We start from the raw sequence: 18,995 nt of genomic DNA on the forward strand, positions 1-18,995 counted from the left end.
ACCGCCCTCGATGTCTGCCGACGTGCCAGCTATCACTCCTCACAGAAGAAGCAGGGAGAAGAGTAAGCGGTCTTTTATTTAGCATTTGGCCTTGAAGAAATGCGGCCCCTGAAGAAGATTGTGAAACTGGCCTCATTGGAATCACAGCGGTCGCCTTATCTGACAAGCCTTCAGGGTAGGGCCCTGAGTGGTGGTGAACTAATGGGCTTGAAAAACATAACATTTACCCTGTGTAAGTAGGTGGCTGGCCGTATGCAGATAAAAAAGGACTGAGGGAAAATAGCGCGGGCCATTACATCCTATGCTAGTTCTAATGCCTGACCCGGAACCATTCTTATGGAACCCAAAGGTTGAAACGAAAGAGTGAAGAAATGTTTTCGCTGTGTCGTGCTGCAAGAGCACGGACACCGCTCAGTTGAAATCGCGTTTAGTATCCTAGTTTTCAGCGGATTATTCAAAAATTTAACTCTACTTAGTCAGGGGACACGTTAAATGGTCTGAATAGTAGTGCAGATTAATTGTGTAGAGGCTGCAGCAGAAGTGCAGTATTGGAAGTGTCAGAGACCTGGAGTTAGAAGAATTTCCAGCCGATGGTAAGAAGATGGCAGGAAGATGGGATTCTTCAAAACACAAAAGAAAGTTAAAAAGTGTTGAGGGGGAGCCTCAATGTGCTTCTCCAACGTTTCGGTAAGAGGACTTACCTTCATTAGCCTGTTGCTTTATGAAAAGCACGAAAACTGATGCGTGCCGAAAAGAGCCAGAGGGAACATGCTTTCAGGTACTGCTTAGACCAATAAACCTGCTAGCGTGCAGGGCAGCACAAGTCCTTTTGCCCGCCGAGAGCGATATGTGAGGAGTTGAAGAGGATAGAGTTTCCTTAAGACCTCTGGGCCTCACGAGAGACCATCCGGGTGGATTAATTTCCATATCCTCCAAAGAGCAGGACAAGAAAAAGCGGGAGAAGAGCGGGACTAAGGATGGCTTACCTGGGCATAGTATTTCTCATGATAGAGAAAGTACTATCAGAATGTGTCTCTTGTTCTATTATCTGCTTCGCTTCGTAAGTCATAGGAGCGAACACTAACTAGCCCAGCATAGAATTCTGCAGCCTTTACCGCACGGCTCAATGGACTGGGTCTCCTAGCTCACAGGCGAGGTTGTCTGCCGTGGTTTCGATTGCGCAGTACTTCGTGTCTTAGCGGTTTGCTTCAGGATTTGCTTCGGAGAGCTTTTATACATCAATGCGATTGTGTAAACTAAGGGGCTAGAAGCCAATGGGCTCCTTCGGTAGGATCGCTTGAACCGCTCTTCTCGCTCGCATTTAAAATGCAACTAGAAGAGTACAGTCGGTCTTCTCTCTGCACCTGTCGTCATGAAAGTCCTCACAAGAGCTTCTGGTTGCGATTCAGCCCCTCGAGCAATTCTAACTATGTGCAACTTGTATATAGCAAAAGACAACACTCGATTGTTTCAAACTAAATTTTCTTTGTCTCACTTTGGAACTTGTTTCAGAAAACTGAATGACCACAGCGCTGGATACACGGAGATGGTCGTCTTTGTTCTGACGAGCAATGAAGATAGTTGCAGGAGCACTTACCCGAGGCGGCAGCTGCCAGCAGGAGTAGCCCCAGCACCCTCATGGTGACTGCTGAAGAACTCGCTTGCACACCAAGCGGAGCTCTAGATTGCGAGAGCTTTGCGGAGCCTTTAAATACGCTCAGTCTAGCGGCACTGGGGCGCTGTGCGCAGGGCATGGTTGGCGAGGGAACAGTGCGACACTATGATTCGCTGAAAAGAAGATAGCTAAGAGGAGATAGAGGAGTAAGCGTTGCGAGACGCTTCATGAAGGGCGGAGAAGGAGATTCACTATGCCCCTGTTTCGTGGCAGTTTCAATAAAGCTTTTTCTGTGTTTTTTTTCTTTGCCTTTTTTCTGCAAATGCGGTCTTGCAATACGCGCCCAGATGCTTCCAGTTTCAAGATTTCTAGCCTTCCTATGGTTATCTTGAGTGTTCATGGTAGGCGCACAAGTGAAATCGCCCTTGGATTCTAACATCGGACCACACTGCTAGCAAAACAGCTGGCTGGCCTTCTCTTTTGGAGTGTGCTTTCGTTGGTGATAGACAGTTGCTGCCAGATGGACGTAGCTTAATATAGATGCATTGGTAGGCACTTGTTATTGCGTACGGTGCTGTCGCAAGCTTCTTGGACGAAGAGTTGAAAAGTTCCTGCTGGCAGTAGGACAGTGAGATTCAGTGACTGTGAAAGTGACAGGCTGGTGCCCCTAAAATGCGTCGAATATTCGGTGGTGGATTGAAGGGCCAAAAACGGTCCCAATAGAGGGGGGGGGGGGGGGGGGGGGCGTCCTTTCTTCCGCCTACCTCATGGCGAGGAGTGAGAAGTACTTTCCGTGGCGAGGCACACTGCCCCTCCCCCCCCCCCTCTTTGTTTTCGCTGAAATAAAGTTTAAGAACTGCACCGGGCAATAAAACGGCGCAGCAGATGTATCGGAAAACTCAATCTTTGTAAGGTAGCGTTACGTGCAGAATTGTGTGTTCCGCTTAGGTCAAAGGTACCGTGTGCAGGTAGCAGCAACATTAAAGAGAACACGCCACCCGCATTCATTCAATGATTAGTCCAAAAGTGTCAGTAAAAAGTACACTTCTTTGTGTGTTCTAAATAGCTTCCTACTGGACGGATAATGCGCTTGAGACATTATTTAATTAATCGTAGAACCTTCCACAAAATTTGCACTCTTGTGAAATCTATCTACTCCAATTTGTTTTGCAAGTACAGGGGAGGTCGAAAGTTCTCAGGCCACAGTGTCTGGTTCTTAATAGTACAGTCGGGTAGTTACGGCACCCTCAAAGCTCAGAATCTCTATGGAGGGTACGAGGAGCTCCATTCTCACCGCTTAGAAACGTGATAGCTTTACTGTCATCTTAAGTGCCTGGATATACCCATGAAAAGCAGACCACGTGGCCCGGGAACTTTTGACCAGCGCTGTACTTGTACGTGTACCGATAAACTATACCGTCAGTCTTCACCGACTACCCGTTTCCTTCGAGTGTTAGTCGAACTTTGGCCTCGTCTAACCACTTCTTGATTCAATACGCTCGCGTAAAAAATTACACCTGTCGCAACGGTGCAGTGCACTGGAACCGAGGTTCCGAGCCCAATTTCGGCTGCGGTGGCCATATTTCGCTTCGGTACCTGAAAAATTCATTAAGCTATGAACTGAAATTTTCTGGGTTTAAATACTAAAGACACAGCAACAAGGGCGCTTTGTCATTGGGCACTTGTCAGCTTGGCAGTCTGAACGCGGAACTTGAGTCTACTTGCTGCTGAAGCATACTCGAGCTCCAAGATGTCTTCCCCTCGAGTATAACACGCTGACAGCGGGAGCACTCGCAAGATTCCTTGGGAATGGACCTTCAAGCCGTATCTAGAAACTTGACTCTTTCCAAGGCGAGCCTGCAAGCCGCCTTATATTTTGCAGCGCAATGTCTGCCCCCTGATTTCGCGAAAATAACTTCAGGCTATAATGTTTCAAAACCAACAACTGAGCATGAGGTCACTATCGTTGCCGTCAGCCAGGTCGCGCGTCACACTCAAGAAATAAAAAGGCCACGCTACCGGTCTCCAATTACGTAGCATGCCGTTTGTCATCTACGGGCTCTGACGGCGTTCCCCGCTGCTCTAAATTATGTAATCTCGTCTACTCACGTAACTTACTGCCAAAAAAAAAAACGTGCGGATGCACAATAATAAAACGGGCACGAGTGCGAAGAAAAATTGAGCATCTTCGTACGGGGGGCTAATGAGGGACACATGAAAAGTATAACATTAGTCAGCTGATAATACCGCGTTTCACCACACCATATACGTGCGCATCCGACATAGAGCGCGCTACAATGCAAGTTTTAATGCGATTCCGTTAAGGCTCCCATTTTTCGGAAAATCCGGTGTCGTCGGTGGCGTCGTCGTCGGCGGCGTTGTGGGCGGAAAAACAGGTGGGCCCACCTGCCACCTATCACGGGACATTGTGACGGCATCAGGACCTCCTGCAGACCTTGGCAGCTGGCCGTTAAATTAGTTAGTGGTCTCACAAGCCCCAACGGGACTGTGTTTGAGACCTCCACCTGCGGGGCTGTGGCGCATCGCTTAACCGCTGCACCACAGCTCCATGTGTGGTATGAGGGCTCTCCACGATTTATTAATGTGAAGTACAGAATGACAAATTTCGCATATATGGTCATGTGGGCGGAATCAAAGCGAAAGAGAAGAGCACTTGAGTGGTAGGGATGTCTAATGCTATCGCATTGTACTCTTAAGGGAAGGTTATGGGCTACGTGTGGTGAAAGAAATATCAGCATCCGTGTCTGCGAAGTCATACGCAAAGAGGATCGCAGCGCGCTGAAGGGACCTATGAACACTATCGCGTTATACCCTTCATTAAAGCTTAAGTGCCCGCTTAATTATTTTTAGTCATACTAAAAGAAAATACGACGCCGGTTATAAAATTTGTTCATTGGCTGGAGGGAAGTTACGTCACCAGGCATCAATAGCTGCTAATGCCATCCCGTTGCAAACGTATAATGAAATTAGTTGTATTTTGAATTTTTTCTCCACTAACATGCTGTGTTTACTTTTGGCGCACCTGTACGTTCACCACCTCTAGGACTCCACTCCCTTACCCTAAGGAAACATCTGTTCTATTTCCTTATTTCGACTAAGATATCACAATCTAATCCTTAACCTGCTTTGCTCTCTTCGGGTCATTGACGTTATTTCCATAATTTTCCTCTTCATAGTTCGCTGTTTTGTACGCCATTCAATTTGAAGGCTTTTTTTTCTAGCCACCAAGTTTCTGCTCTATAGGGCGTTACTCACAGGTTAAAACTATTATATACCTACCTCATGATAGATTGTGATGAGGTCCTATTTGTGACCTCAGATCAAGTTCCGAATGCTATCTACCCCATTCTTATTCTCTATAGCTATTTCACTCTCATGGTACGTATCTGTCGTCACTACTTGCTCTGGATAGATGTATTCCTTCACCACTTTGAATGATGCGCTAAGCATCGCCGACGGTTATTTCTTTCTCAGACTGCTGTACAATACTTTGGTTTGCTTCATATCAATATTTATGCCCATTGTCTTGCTTTGCTTCTTTAGAGGTTCAGTCATGGCCTGTTATTTGTCCCATCAAGTACGAGAAAGCCTTATTATAAGGAAATCAGAGATTACTTATCTGTTATCCAGTATATTTGAATACTGAATTCGTAACAAACCAAGAGCCTGAATGCCTCTGTAAATGCGTGGCGGTTTGCAATATAGATTATCAATAGAGAGCAATAGACAGGCGTTGGTCACCTGCAGAAGAGCATACTGCCCTCAATTTCACCAGCCCATAAAAGAACTTAAGCAGGCAGACAATACCATTCGCAGCGCGTACTAAACAGCTCTCAGCCTTCCTCCGAACACATCGACCGAATGCATAACGGAACTTAAAGTCCACATCATTGTCGATGAGATTAGAGGCGTGGCCTTGGCATCTCAGAAGGCTTGACTGCAATAGACTTCCATTGGAAAAGTCATTCTACAACGTATCAGTACACTAGGAGATCTACGAGAGCTCCGACGAAACACTTCCCTTCCTGCAAACATAAGAACACCGATCACGGTGGCTTCGCTCCCGAATCAGAAGAATCCAGAAAGAAATTCGCGAAGTCAGGCCGGCGGCTAGGATCGCCCATGTACACCAGCGCCTAGAGTGAGGCCACGATGCAGCCACAAGTACCAACTGCTGGCTAGTGTTTCACTCCGGGCTGATGATCTTGCTGCGGTGGAAGCAACTTTGACCGGTGGAGTTTTTGTTCATCGGTATGCACGTCATGTACTTTCTGCACAGTTACCTTGAAAGGACTGTTAACCCACCTATGTATCTCCCTGTGTTTTGGTATGTGCTGTGTGATGTTCATGTTTGTAATGTGTTCATATGTTGGTGTTTTATGTATGATCTTGTTTCTATAAGGATGAGAGTATGTATTCAATACGTGGATTTTGCCTTGGTTTCAGTTTAGCGGATTTTCTTGTGACTGGCCTTTCTTGATGTGTACTTTGTAATTGGCTATTAAGTATAATTCGACTAAAGGCGATAAATATCGATGTCCTCGTCCAATAAAGGGTCTTTCGTCTACCACTCTACCAGGAGCCTCGTCTCTGTTTCTTCAAGCCTTTTGCCCCCCCCCCCCCCCACCCCGCCTCCCACCTGTTCCTGGTGCGGCGATAAGCCCATCTATTGCGCATTTATGGATTTGCATGAGAAAACTATCAAACCTGTGAACCTCACAGACATCACACGAGCAGGGGGAGGGAGCCCTGACCAGCAGTGGAGTGGAAGACCAACGAGAGGCCATCAACGGGCCCAGTCACCGACGCAAGCCACCAGAATCTTGATCTAAAGAGTCCGTTTACCTGACTACCCCAACGTTTTGAAAAGCGTTGTTATCCCTCTCTTTCTTCTCCTATATTTTCTATGAGGCTTTACATATGCCTCCTCTGCACCCTGGCTCATCAGTGTCTACTGATGTGTCGACTGAATGAAATATTTTTTCGGAACCTATGAAGGCTTTACAAAACGGCAAAGCTTATTCGGTTCTTCTTGCATAATTTAAGTAATGGCGTGAATACGGCGTTTTTGAGTGTATTTTTCGAAAGCAGCCTTTTCCCATGGTTGATAAAAGTATATTAATGCTCTGATTCTATTATTACCACATTTAATGACTCGTTAGCAATGAACAGTAGTAAAATCGGTCTGTTATCTTCCTTATGGATTAATATATTGTTCGTGTACTCGTCAATATATGAGGAATAAAAATACAGGCCATGTTTCGGTACCCGTACGGGACCCTTGTTCATAGGACACGTAAGATGGGACTGTAATTCGAGGCCGTGAGACATTGCATATACAGGATAACGATCTCTTCAGTGAAATTGCAAATGTCTCATGCTGAGGAAATAACATGAAAGGTGGGTCATTGCCCGCCGTAAGCAATTTTTCGATGACCGCCTTGGATGGTAGCAGTGTACTGCGCTGGCGGGGAGGCGATTGCAGTCGTTTGCTCTTGACCAAAGCAAAAAGAGTTGCGGGCAGTATAATGTTCAGATGGAGCATAAAGTTGGGCTCTATTAACACTAATGAGGTATGAAAAACTGTGAGCACGTATGATGACAATTTCTGAGTGGCGAGCGGCAGCATTTCTTTCGTAAAAGACAGTTCGGACTTTTTTTGGCGTGAACCGAGATATGAAACGTTAGGTTCTGACTAGATTTTACAGACACTCGGCTGAAAAGAGTAAGCGGATTCATTGAAATACTGATGATTCTGTGTTGAATGCTCTGTACTTCCCAGGATCATACCCTCCGCAAAACTCAGACAAGCACGCTTATTAAATTATTGCCACTTCTGCTTTGAAGCCTCCTGTCCGAACAGCCCTGCACACTGTGCTCATCTTGCACATTGCCTCTTCTACTGTCCTGTCGTTTCATTCCCCTTTCTACCCCGGTTCCTCATCCCCAGTCCTCTCCCGACATACATAGCTGGCTTTTTGTTGTGAAGACTAACAGCTTGGCCTTGTTTGGCAGCCGAAGCATATTTTGAACACCTCGTTGGCGTCTTAAAAGTGTTCTACTTTTACTACTACTACTACTACTACCACCACCACCACCACCACCACCACTACCGCCACCACCACCACCACCACCACCACCACCACCACCACCACCACCACCACCACCACCGCCACCACCACCACCACCACCAACAACAACAACAACGACAACGACAACGACAACAACGACGACGACGACAACAACAACAACGACAACAACAACAACAGTGATAATGATAATAATAATACCACTACTACTACTGCTTATTATTGCTTAATCGTATTGAGTGAATCTGCCATAGTCTCGGATCCGCAATGCAAGGGGTCGAGCGAGCCAAGTATGGCTAGGCTGACCGACTGCCAGCCGCAACGGGATCGCAGTGGCCCTGGGCAAAATCAGCGCCCGGAAGGCCAGTAGACAAGTGACAGACGATCGCAGCCCGACTGAGCCCACAATCGCGCGCAATCGTGTGAGGGCCGGCTTCTGTTGCACCACAGCTACGGGAGACGGCGATGAATCTGGGAGCTGTTTTTCTCTTCTTCCGTAGCAAGATGTAACTGGGAGCTTGTTTGCGGTGCAGGACTTGCAGCGGTAGGCTTGCCGTATAAAGAAAAATTCACCGGTTCACTCCCGTGTTTCGCGATGATGTAGCGGTGACAACCGAGACGCTGGTCGCTCTGCTCTGTACAGAGTAAAGCCGGTTATACTTAGTTGCCACAGACAGAGAAATATTAATTATTTATGTACCTTTTGGGAATACCCCCATATCTTCTATACGCAGTGCATTCTCTGCTGTACAAAAGCTATACACAGTCACACTGCAGGAGCATATATTACATGCGCCATTGCAGATTTATTTTCGCAATATACACATATACGCTCGTGATAAATGAAGTGTGGCTTTAAATTTTGGCAGTCGATGTTACACTGTAAACACGTATACGCCTATATTGGCGTAAAAAAGACGTAAGCTGTCCTCTAGCGTAGTCCCTTTTAAAAAGGGTGTGCCCTAGAGGTCAGCTTACTCCCTTTTTACTCATTTTAGTGTTGAGTGTAGGAGCATGCTTTTCAAACACCAGGGCCTACACTGCGGTATTTCAGGGTGGGTATTGGGTCCGAGTTATGCATCTAAGGGCCATACACGCCACTGAGCCATTGCAGTGCCTTCAACAGCGACCAGCTGCTCGGCCCAACGACGCCGCTGAGCAGTGGAGGCGAAATGGAGAGGACAGCCGTGTGCTGTGGAACATCAATGCACATTGAAGTGCTATGAGGGGTCGGAGCCATGCTTTTAGTTCTAGAGCCCACCACTAGGGCTCGTCTTTCTCCTTCCTTCTTGTACTACCTCCGGCCTCCCATCCTTCATGGCGCGCTGGAGGTGAATACCGAGAACTGAAACAGTAGACACCTTTAGCATACCGTGCATCGTGTTACCGTTACCGGTACCGGAGTAACGGGAGCCCGCGCGTGAATGCGCATGCGCAAATCGCCTTGACAGCGTCAGATGGCGCAAGGTGACCGGCAGCTGCTCGCGCGTCTACAGCATCAGGGCCAATCAGCGCGTGCTCACCAGTGGTGGGCGGGCTCCCGGTACTACGGTAACGCTAACACGGTACATGGTACGCTAAAGGTGTCCAGTTACTGCGCCCTGATTTTCCTTGTAACCGATTTTCTCCAGTCTTCCGTTTTCAAGTCTTTCACCTTTCCCAAGTTCAGGATGTCCTCATGCGAACATATGCGCGTCGGCTGGGTTTCCTCGTCCATAACGGCTATCGCCATAAAACTCGGTGACGTCACACCGGGATGAAGTGATAACCATCCGGCAGATGAGAATAGAGATCTTCTAAGCTGACCCATTTACGTATGAGTACGTCATCTGGATAAATGAGAGTCGGCCTACTTAGGTAAAGGTACAAAAAGTAGATGCGCAGAGAGGAAAAATTTACTACCTTATGCTACTTCTTGATTTCGTGGAATGGTTTATGGTTTATGGGGGTTTAACGTCCTAAAGCGACTCAGGCTATGAGAGACGCCGTAGTGGAGGGCTCCGGAAATTTTGACCACCTGGGGTTCTTTAACGTGCACTCACATCGCACAGCACACGGGCCTCTAGAATTTCGCCTCCATAGAAATTCAACCGCCGCGGCCGGGATCGAACCCGCGTCTTTCGGGTCAGCAGCCGGGCGCCATAACCACTGAGCCACCGCAGCGGCCTTCATTTCGTGAAAGGTTTAAATTTATTTGTGGGCGATATTTATTATTTCTTTAAAATATTTAGCTCTTTTCTTCCCAAGCCATATTGTTTGTTTTCATTCAAAGCTGTATTTGTTGCCTTCCTATCTCCTTCCAGCCCTTCCGGCTCCCTGCGTACACCCTGTCCGCACAAACAGTGCTTGGCCGCAGCAGCTGCCAACTAGTACGCGCACAACTACATATCGGAGCATGCAAGTGATAGAACGCTGCCAACTCCTTTTCTATGGTCTATCTTTTCGCGAGGCCTCGAGCACAAATGAAGCCTTGTCTTGAAAAACAAGGATTAAAGTCGTATTATTTACGAAGCGAGAGTTACACTACTATCACCTAAATATAGAAGCCCTCATGAAAGACTTTGCGAGTCGCTGCTAGCTCGCACTCGGCGTCTAGAGTTCAGCTATTTAAGCGCAAGGTGCTTTCTAATTGGTAGTTTTAGGATATTGATTGGCCCATCTCCTATTTCTTAAAGCTTTCTTGGGGGGCTGGTGGGGGGTATAATGGGAAAAAATAATCAAATTTTGCCTAAAAACGAATGGTCCTACTTATGCCTAATGGCAAGCAAGTCAACAAAAAAAAATTAGAGGAGACACTTAAGCTCGGCCTTAAGGGTATGACGCGATAGGTAGTGAGTTAATGCTCAAATATGCAGAATTGGGCATTCTCTACTTAACATTCATAAATCCTTGGGAGTCCTCATATCCCCCCTGGCGAAGTGGCGCAACAGTTAAGCGATGCGCCACTGCCCTGAGATGGCAGGTGCTGCCACCGGTGGGACATGTGTGATACAGGTTGTTCTTCCCGTTAACCTCTCGGGACCAATCACAAATTTAACTGCCACCTGCAACGGTGGGCAGGTTGTTCACAATCTGTTGGGCAGGTTGTGATGCCGCCACAAGGTCACGTGACCTAGCTGGCCAACTATCTCCTAGGATGCTTCTCTGGGGATTTTTCGGGATTTTTTCACTTTTCACTCGTGGTTAACGACACCGGATTTTCGCGACATGAGCTCTCTAACGCTGTCGCGTTAAAAATATTTTTCTGGTAAGCGTCATGAATTTTTTTTCTGGTGAGTTTCGATTTACCCCCGGAAACACTGCATGCGGTTTGCATAGTCTCTCCCCCCCCCCCCCCCCCTTCCTTTAACATGATCTATTCCTACTTTCACTTAATCGCATTTGGCACACTCTCCTGAGTGTGACATCAAGCTGTGGGTGCGATGAGACAATTGAGCACATAGTTCGTGACTGACCTTGGTTAGAGCGTGAGCGTGTTCTCCTGGCTGCAACGCTCCGCCGCTTGGATCCTTGCCCCCTCACAGAAGCCAAGAGTCTGGGTCCTTGGACTGAAGAAAGTACTAAGGGTTGAGTTCAAGGTTTCTTAACTTTTGATGTAGACCCTGTGTGCCCTATTAGTAATGATCTACAGACACGTGAAAAACTGATCACCTATTCCTCTCTCCCTTTTCTTGACCTCCTTCCGTTCTCCTTCCCACGTGTACGGTAACGCACTGGGCGTCAGCCAGTTAACATCCCTGCCTTTCTGGTCTTCTTTCTCTCTCTGGTAAGCTTCCCACTCCCAACCCTTTATCACATGGCACGGGACTGCCAACACATAACAGCTGCCTCTCACATAACAAACCGCCACAACGAAGCTGTGGGAGACAGTACTGTCTAGCGATCACCTGGAAGAAGGACGTAGACAGATGAACCGTGCCTCCTTCGCATCAGCAACCCCAGGGTCCTGTTCTAGAGACTCTACATACTCAGCTCGCCAAGGCCTCTACTGAGAAGTAAGTTTTCATTCATTCATGAATTGTCGGAAAAGTGTCATAGTAACAGTCCAAGCGTTAAAGCTTGAGTATAAGATTCGGCGAACAAGAGACGACCATAGAGGCGACCGTTGGCTCTGGCGTGCCCCAGGGCTCTGTGTTACGTCGTTTGTTGTTCCTAATATTCATTAATGACCTGTCCGACTGTGTATCTTCGAACATTCATTTATTTGCTGATGATTGTGTTGTCTTTCGGGAAATTAAGACTTCGGACGATACTAACGCCTTGCAACATGATATGGATGATATTACTAATTGTTGTGACTTATGGAAATAGACCTTAGTACATCTAAATGTAAAGCCTTACGCGTCTCTAGAAATTCCAGCAGTCCTAGTATCGCACAGCACACGGGCGCCTTAGCGTTTCGCCTCCATCGAAGCGCGGTCGCCACGGTTGGGTTCGAACCCGGATACTCCGGATGAGTAGCCGAGCGCCCTAACCACTGAGCCACCGCGGCGGGTAAGGAAGGCATAAACGTGGTTGGTCTGAAGGTAGGCTGAAGTTCAAACTCCGGCGCACGCGAAACGCGCCGCAGCTAGCCTCAGTGAAGCTTGCGTTTCGAAACGCGATTACGCTCGCCTCTGTGGCTGAACAAGTTCGGGCAATTTCTCAAGCCATTTGAAAGCAGCGTGCCTAAAGAGAGCACGCAGCGACATCCACCAAGTCGCATCATTCCGTGACGAGCGTGCCAAGTAACAATCTCTGCCCTCTCCCTCCCCTCCACACGGGCAGCGAAGTGGCGAGGAGGGGGAGCGCCGCAGCAGATGCGGGGCATAGATGGTCAAGTCGTACGCGAGACACGGAGCGAAGCGATTTGATGGACGCCGCATTGTGCTTTCCGCAAGCTAGTTCTCGAACGGCGCAAGAAATGGCGCAAATTCGTTGGACCACAGCGGCAACGACAGATGCGTTTAAGAAATTCTAAAAACTGATATGGCTATTAATAGCGGCCGGCTACAAAGCTCTAAGTGCAATCAAGGGCCTATCGGTAATAGCAATAAAGTTAATTGTTAGAATCTAGGTAACCACTTTACTGTTTAACGTGATTCTCTTTTCTGGCGTCCGTCAGCAGGTATTATTATGCCGCAATAAGCCTCTCTTTACGAGAAAACCTATTTTTAGAAATTAGCGGCGGATTATATTAAAAACAGCAGTGGACCAAGTACGGACTCCTCGGGGACGCCAGATGTTACCGGAAGGAGGCTGGACAAGTTATTAGTGACAAGAACCCTTCTTGAACCTCAAGTAAAAAATTCCTCAATTCAAATTAAAATCTTAGGTTTCAGGTTCAGCAGTCGAAGAAGTTTCGATAGCAAGCGTTGGTGAAGTGCATTATCGAAAGCTTTAGCCACACTTAGAAAGATCGCGTGAGCTTGCATGTTCGAGTCAAGATTTACATGTGTCATTCATGAATGACCGAACTAGATGAATAAGAATAGGGTGGAGAGCATTTGGGCCCGTTCTTAAGATAACAGCTATATTGTCACGTATTGGTGACGGCAGTCGAAGCAGCGATGAAGACGGACGAAAGGGTCTTCTAAAAGAACTGTTTATTGGGCTGACTTGCACCCAAAATGGACTGAATCACTCGGCGGCGGCGAAGCGACAAGCGTGCTCGGCGGTCGTCGAACAGAATGCCCGCCGTTGTCGGCCGTGCTCAATTTAAAGCTGATAGCGAACTTTCGAGATAAAGAGCGCAAAGTTACTAGAACATTCCGGAACAACGTAGAATCAGCTCTGCCTGGCTGCAGTCAATCGAGATAAATCTAGTCGCGTCTTGCGTCGCAAACAAAGCGATAAAGTGGTGTTGCGGCAGATTTGAAAAACGAACAAACACTGCAAATATTCGCGGCAATATATTACCGCTACTAACCTAGGGAACAGAAATGTGGAGGCTAACGAAAAGCGTTGAACTTAGAGAGAATGAGAGACATTTTAATGATTACGGGAGGCGTGCCTGGTAGTTAACCTGTCATGCTACATCAGATGAAGGTGATGGAAGCGGGTGAAGACGAGGAAAAAAGAAAAAAAAAACATAAAAGGTGAAAACTGAAATCAAGCATGCACAATACTCGCGAAGTCACAAACACACAGGATCGTCAAAGGGTGTCTATCAAGCTCGCGTCCCTAAGATAAACTAGCAGGGCTTTTGTCCCACGCGCTGCCAAAGCGGCATCATTGCCCCGCCGCGGTGGTTCAGTGGTTAGGGCGCTCGACTACTGATCCAGAGTTCCCGCGTTCGAACCCGACCGCGGCGGCTGCGTTTTTATGGAGGAAAAACGCTAAGGCGCCCGTGTGCTGTGCGATGTCAGTGCACGTTAAAGACCCCCAGGTGGTCGGAATTATTCCGGAGCCCTCCACTACGGCACCTCTTCTTCCTTTCTTCTTTCACTCCCTCCTTTATCCCTTCCCTTACGGCGCGGTTCAGGTGTCCAACGATATATGAGACATACTGCGCCATTTCCTTTCCTCAAAAAACCAATTATTATTATTATTAAGCGGCATCATTCCAGTGTCTAAGGGCAAGGTCCAGGCACAGGGCACCGTCCTGGTTTAGCAGAGCGTTTAGCAACGCCTTGTGGTGTGTAGTAAATTTCATGCAGCAGGAGATCAAGTGTTCAAGGTCTTTGCGCACACCACATGTCGCGCACAGAGGGTTGCTGAATGCGCCAATTTTTTCAAGAATGTGTTTTTAGCCGCCGCAGTGGCTGAGCGGTTATGGTGATCGGCTGCTGACCCGAAGACGCAGGTTGGATCCCGGCCGCGGCGGTAGCATTTCGTTGGAGGCGAAATGCTGGAGGCCCGTGTACTGTGCGATGTCAGTGCACATTAAAGAAACCTATAGGTGGTTGAAATTATCCGGAGCTCTGCACTACGGCGTCCCTCATAGCCTGAGTCGCTTTGGGACGTTAAACTCCACCGAACAAACAAGAAAGAGCTTTGTCTCAGAAATGACCAAGCGAATTCGGTGTAGGCAATTGCGGTCAGGCCTATCTTAACTGTGTGACATGCGAAAGGCACAAGCGAGATTGATGCGAAGTAGGGGTTTGTACTCACGCTTCGCGCCGCACTACAGAGAGCGTTCTGCCCGCCAGGATTAAGCAGCCACAAATCGGGCGCTATCACTACCACAAAAGGGAACGGGTAGCAGCGCAGGTCTACCGCCGTGCGCCGCTATCGCTGCGCCGTCCGCGTGATCACTGCCTGCGAGGCGGCAGTGAGCGAGTAGCAACTGCAGCGCAACACAGTGACGTAGCTATAAGGCCTCAGTTTAAGCCGACGACGAGCAACTCCTGAAAGAGCGATGACTAATAATTTTAGTTCGGCGTGACAGTCAGCTAAGATAACCCACGCTGCGGGGTTTGTTGCAGAATATAAGTAAAAGCTGCTCGCAGAGCAGCCAGCTCGGTAGCAGTAGTCTAAATGCAGTGAATGTGTGTCGCCGAGATTGCGGCGTGCTTTTGGTATCTGGACGCCAACTGCTGATAAGACGGGCGGGAAAGAGCCACCAGTGTAGATTATGCAGTGCGCACTGTAGCGCCCATAAATTTGTTTAAAGGCACTGCATTTAAATGCCTGCCCGGGGGTGTTAGTTTTGCTCTTAATGCCAGGCAGAACTGCGCAGTGGCGGAACACCAGTGGATCGGTGCTAATAGTGACGCATGCGCAGCAGTGACTAGGGAGCGGGACAGAGAGAAACAAAAGGCCAGGCGACGGAATCGGCGGCGGCCACCTGTGCCTTGCGTGACGTCACTCGTTCTCCGACATACGCCGGCTCGCGCGAAGCGCCGTGTTTACTAGCGTAGTGAAGCTTTTCGCTTCAAAAGGAGTAAGTTGTCCCCTGGCGCACTTCATTTTATAAAAGAGAATGCGTTAGAGGACAGCTTACCTCTTTTTTGCTCCCATGTAGGCGTATTCGTATTTAGAGTGCTGGTTCACGTGCCTCAAACTGCACCGGGGAACGACGCGGCTCCTGTGTTAGCTGCACTGATTGAGACGTCTGCTCTCTGCTAGGTTACCCACTGTGGAGGTATTCTTGAGAAAGCCGATGCATATTATCAAGGCTTTAGATTGCATGGCTTCAAAGAGTTTGATGTTTGATTGCGAGATACCCTGAAGTGCTGGGAGACTATAGCTCAGAATTCTTTCCAAAGAGCTCTATGCAATCGCAGTAATCAATGTATGAGCAGCCTTTTCTGGTAGTGTAGAGCATAAGAAAGGTGGAGGCGTATGAAAGGTGTTTGATCTTTAGCTGTTGTACATCTGGAGACCACGGAGTGACTTGTCAAAGGACACACCTAGAAAATTCTGGCTTCTGGCATAAGGTTTTGGGGTGTCAGCACGTAGCGCGAAAGAGGAATGACCTAAGTGTTAGATATTTTAGCATGTGCACTCCATCAATTGAGTTTTCGTAGTCTAAATGTGAGAGCTCCACTTTCTCTACGGTTTCGACGAAAACGTACCAATTCGTACAGCGTACTTCACGGAGCTCGTAACTCACGAAAACACCACAAACCTCGATATACGTAGGCAGGTAGTCACTGATATGAGATTCTGTGTCCACAGAACAGGTAGTCAAGGAGGATAAATGCCCAGAAATCAGAGAGACGTCATGGGCACTGGATCTTGCACCTCTGTAATTACTAAAGTTGCCTGCCCGCTGTTGAGAAAAGTTAAATTGTTGCACATTGCGATGCCAAACAGCGGCCGTCTACTGGCTGTTGATCTGACGCCTCACCAAGCATAACGCTGTTCGTTCAGGCCTCCCGTTATGTTGTGTGGCGCAGGGGTACTACCTCTGATATCCCGAAGACGGTCAACATAAAAACTGACACGAGGCGGTATGTGCCCGGCGATCACTATAAAGAACTTATTCACAATCTTGACAGTGGCTGCAACATACTCATATACTCATTCCGTGAGTCAGCTGGTGTGGGATGTCGAATGGAGGTGACGTCGTCCAAGGCAACCAAATGCGCGTTGCTGATGTCGGCGCAGTCATAGATTGCAGAACGGTATAGTCTGAAAGGCGGATGGCAGTACGTAGTTGAACGTACTGGGAACAGCGAACAGATGGGATCACCAGGAGTATACGGGGCAGCGCTGGACTAACAGCTTTAGTTTAATTGACAGACGGCCAACCCAGAGTACCAAACAACGCATGCTTATTAAACGTGGCGAGTCACCACCGCACCGCAAACTCGTTTAGACTTATTCGGCACACAGAGTACAAATGACACATACTTTTTGTTCTCTCAAACCGACACGTGCATCAGTTCACCTTCACTGTGTCTCACTAATAAAGAGCAATCTAAACTCTTTATTCGTGAGCAACAGTGAAGGTGAACTGATGCACGTATTACTTCCTTGCATTATGATATGATAGGCTTCCAGTAGCTACCTCTCCTCCCTGTTCTTTCATTTTCCTGTGACTGAAGTTTCACACCAACAGGCCCGCATGTTTACCTTGTTGCGTAGTCGAATTTATCAAATAGCAATGATCGCAAAACGGTGCTTTGAAACAAAATGTCGACAACCCAAGGCACTCAGACGGAGGCTGCAGGCATTGAATTAAAAGTTGCTGGCCTTGTAATACTCGCGGACAGCTTTTTCTAGCTATGCGGTGGAAGCTACGCGGGCGAGGCGCAAGGCTTTCACAAGCGCTCTCTCAGCACTTTCTCCCGAGGGAGAGGGAGAGGCGTTCAAGCTGGCGGCGCGCCCTCGTAGCTTCCACTGCATAGACATAAAAAGCTGTCCGCGAGTATACGAATGCTTTGCACGTTAGCGGGAGTAGCTTGTCGAGTAGCTGCTACCACCATTGTGCAAGCAGGGGTGAAATGAAATCATGGAATGTAAGGGTGGCGTTCTCCACATGCAAGTAGAACGGTGTTATAAAAGCGTGGACTGCCTGAACAAGCGAGCACAGTAGGGAGCTGGAACATTCTGAGTTTGGGCGAGCAGATCTTTCGCGTGGGTGGTTCCAGGATGCCAATTGCGACTGAAGCAGCCGTGCAGGATCCTCATGTACGCTCGCTATAGGAGGCGGCTGAACATCTTGGCGCGGTGGAATATCAGGGAACTCAATCCCATCCTCATCGCACGGGTGGCTGACTTTTATCTTTTTCCGCTGGTTTAGGTGCTTCCTTCCGCGCCGATGAACTTTTAGAGCGCAGCTCTTAGTGATTCGTTTCTGCCGTCCTGCGTTCCGTGTCGTCATGAACGTCGTCGTCCTCGTTGTGACGTCATCGGTTGTCCAAGTACAGGAGCGAAACGCCACCTGGAAGGTGGCACCCACCTCCAGGGGACAAGACGTGGCAGGTGGCGTGTGAAGGGGGAATGGACAACCGGAAAGTGGCTACCGCGGGAAGATCCCGTAGGGTGGATAGCAGCGTAACACGCCATCTGCCAGAGGTGGCAGGTGGCGTGTGAAGGGGTGCGGCTCAAATTTTGCATTAGTGGCTACCGTGATCGTCTGTCTCTTTATTTTTTTTTTGTGGCGACTACCTTGGATTTGGTTTTGCTCAATTAAGGCAGCTTTTGTTGACTTAGTCTGTATTAATGGAGTTTTTGTACTTGTAGATGGTTTTCTCCCTTTGGTAGGCAGCTCAGCGGAAAAACATCGCTTCATGCTGCCGACCGCAGTTCGGACACCAGGCGTCGTCACTTGGGCATGCAGTTCGGTCATCGCTGCCACCACAACAAGAGAAGAGCAGCGCAAGGCAAGTGGACAATCGATGACCGAAGCGCTGTCGCCGTAGTGCCCAGAGTGTACTGTTACACACAGTACCATGTAGTGCTCAGAATGACGTCTTCCGACGAAGATTCCTTAGAAAACGCTATGTGGATGTTTTATTAGTTTCCACGACGGCCGACCAATTTTATCGGAACTCTCTACAACAGCGCAGAGTAGATATCTTATTGAGCACGGTCCTGGAGGACACCTTAATGACTACCACGCCGCAGTTGATGGAGCGGTGCTGGTGGGCTTGTACTGCAGTTCTCTCTATGCTTGTTATTTGCAAGAGTCGCTCAGCATCCGCGGTACGGATGTCAACTGCCAGGTTTAGGCGCTCGTTAAAAGCGTTAGGAGACAGGAAGAGGGCAGAGGGGGTCAGGGAACAAACGTTGGCTAATAACAATGTTATTAACGAGTATTCAAGAAGAAACAGAAATCATCAAGAAAATGGCTTGGATAGTGCATATAAGGCGAATGAAATATAACCTCTGGTTTTTAA

General features: G+C 48.2%; 1 protein-coding gene across 2 annotated transcripts in view; it reads right to left on the minus strand.

Moving 5' to 3' along the window:
- Positions 1 to 14,867, minus strand: part of LOC144110456 (vitellogenin-6-like) — a 52,381-nt gene extending 37,514 nt beyond the window's left edge. The window contains exons 1-2 of one of the 2 annotated variants that reach the window (XM_077643359.1): positions 14,818 to 14,867; positions 1,598 to 1,803 (exon numbers count right to left, since the gene is read on the minus strand). In XM_077643359.1, the coding sequence (XP_077499485.1) occupies positions 1,598 to 1,754 (157 nt within the window). In that variant the 5' untranslated portion in view covers positions 1,755 to 1,803; positions 14,818 to 14,867. Of the gene's footprint in view, positions 1 to 1,597; positions 1,804 to 14,817 lie in introns of those variants that run through there. The other variant, XM_077643358.1, reaches the window with a different exon arrangement.
- Positions 14,868 to 18,995: the final 4,128 nt, after the last annotated feature.

This window comes from Amblyomma americanum, chromosome 11 (genome assembly GCF_052857255.1).
Source record: "Amblyomma americanum isolate KBUSLIRL-KWMA chromosome 11, ASM5285725v1, whole genome shotgun sequence".
In the NCBI taxonomy this organism is placed as follows: Eukaryota; Metazoa; Arthropoda; class Arachnida; order Ixodida; family Ixodidae; genus Amblyomma; species Amblyomma americanum.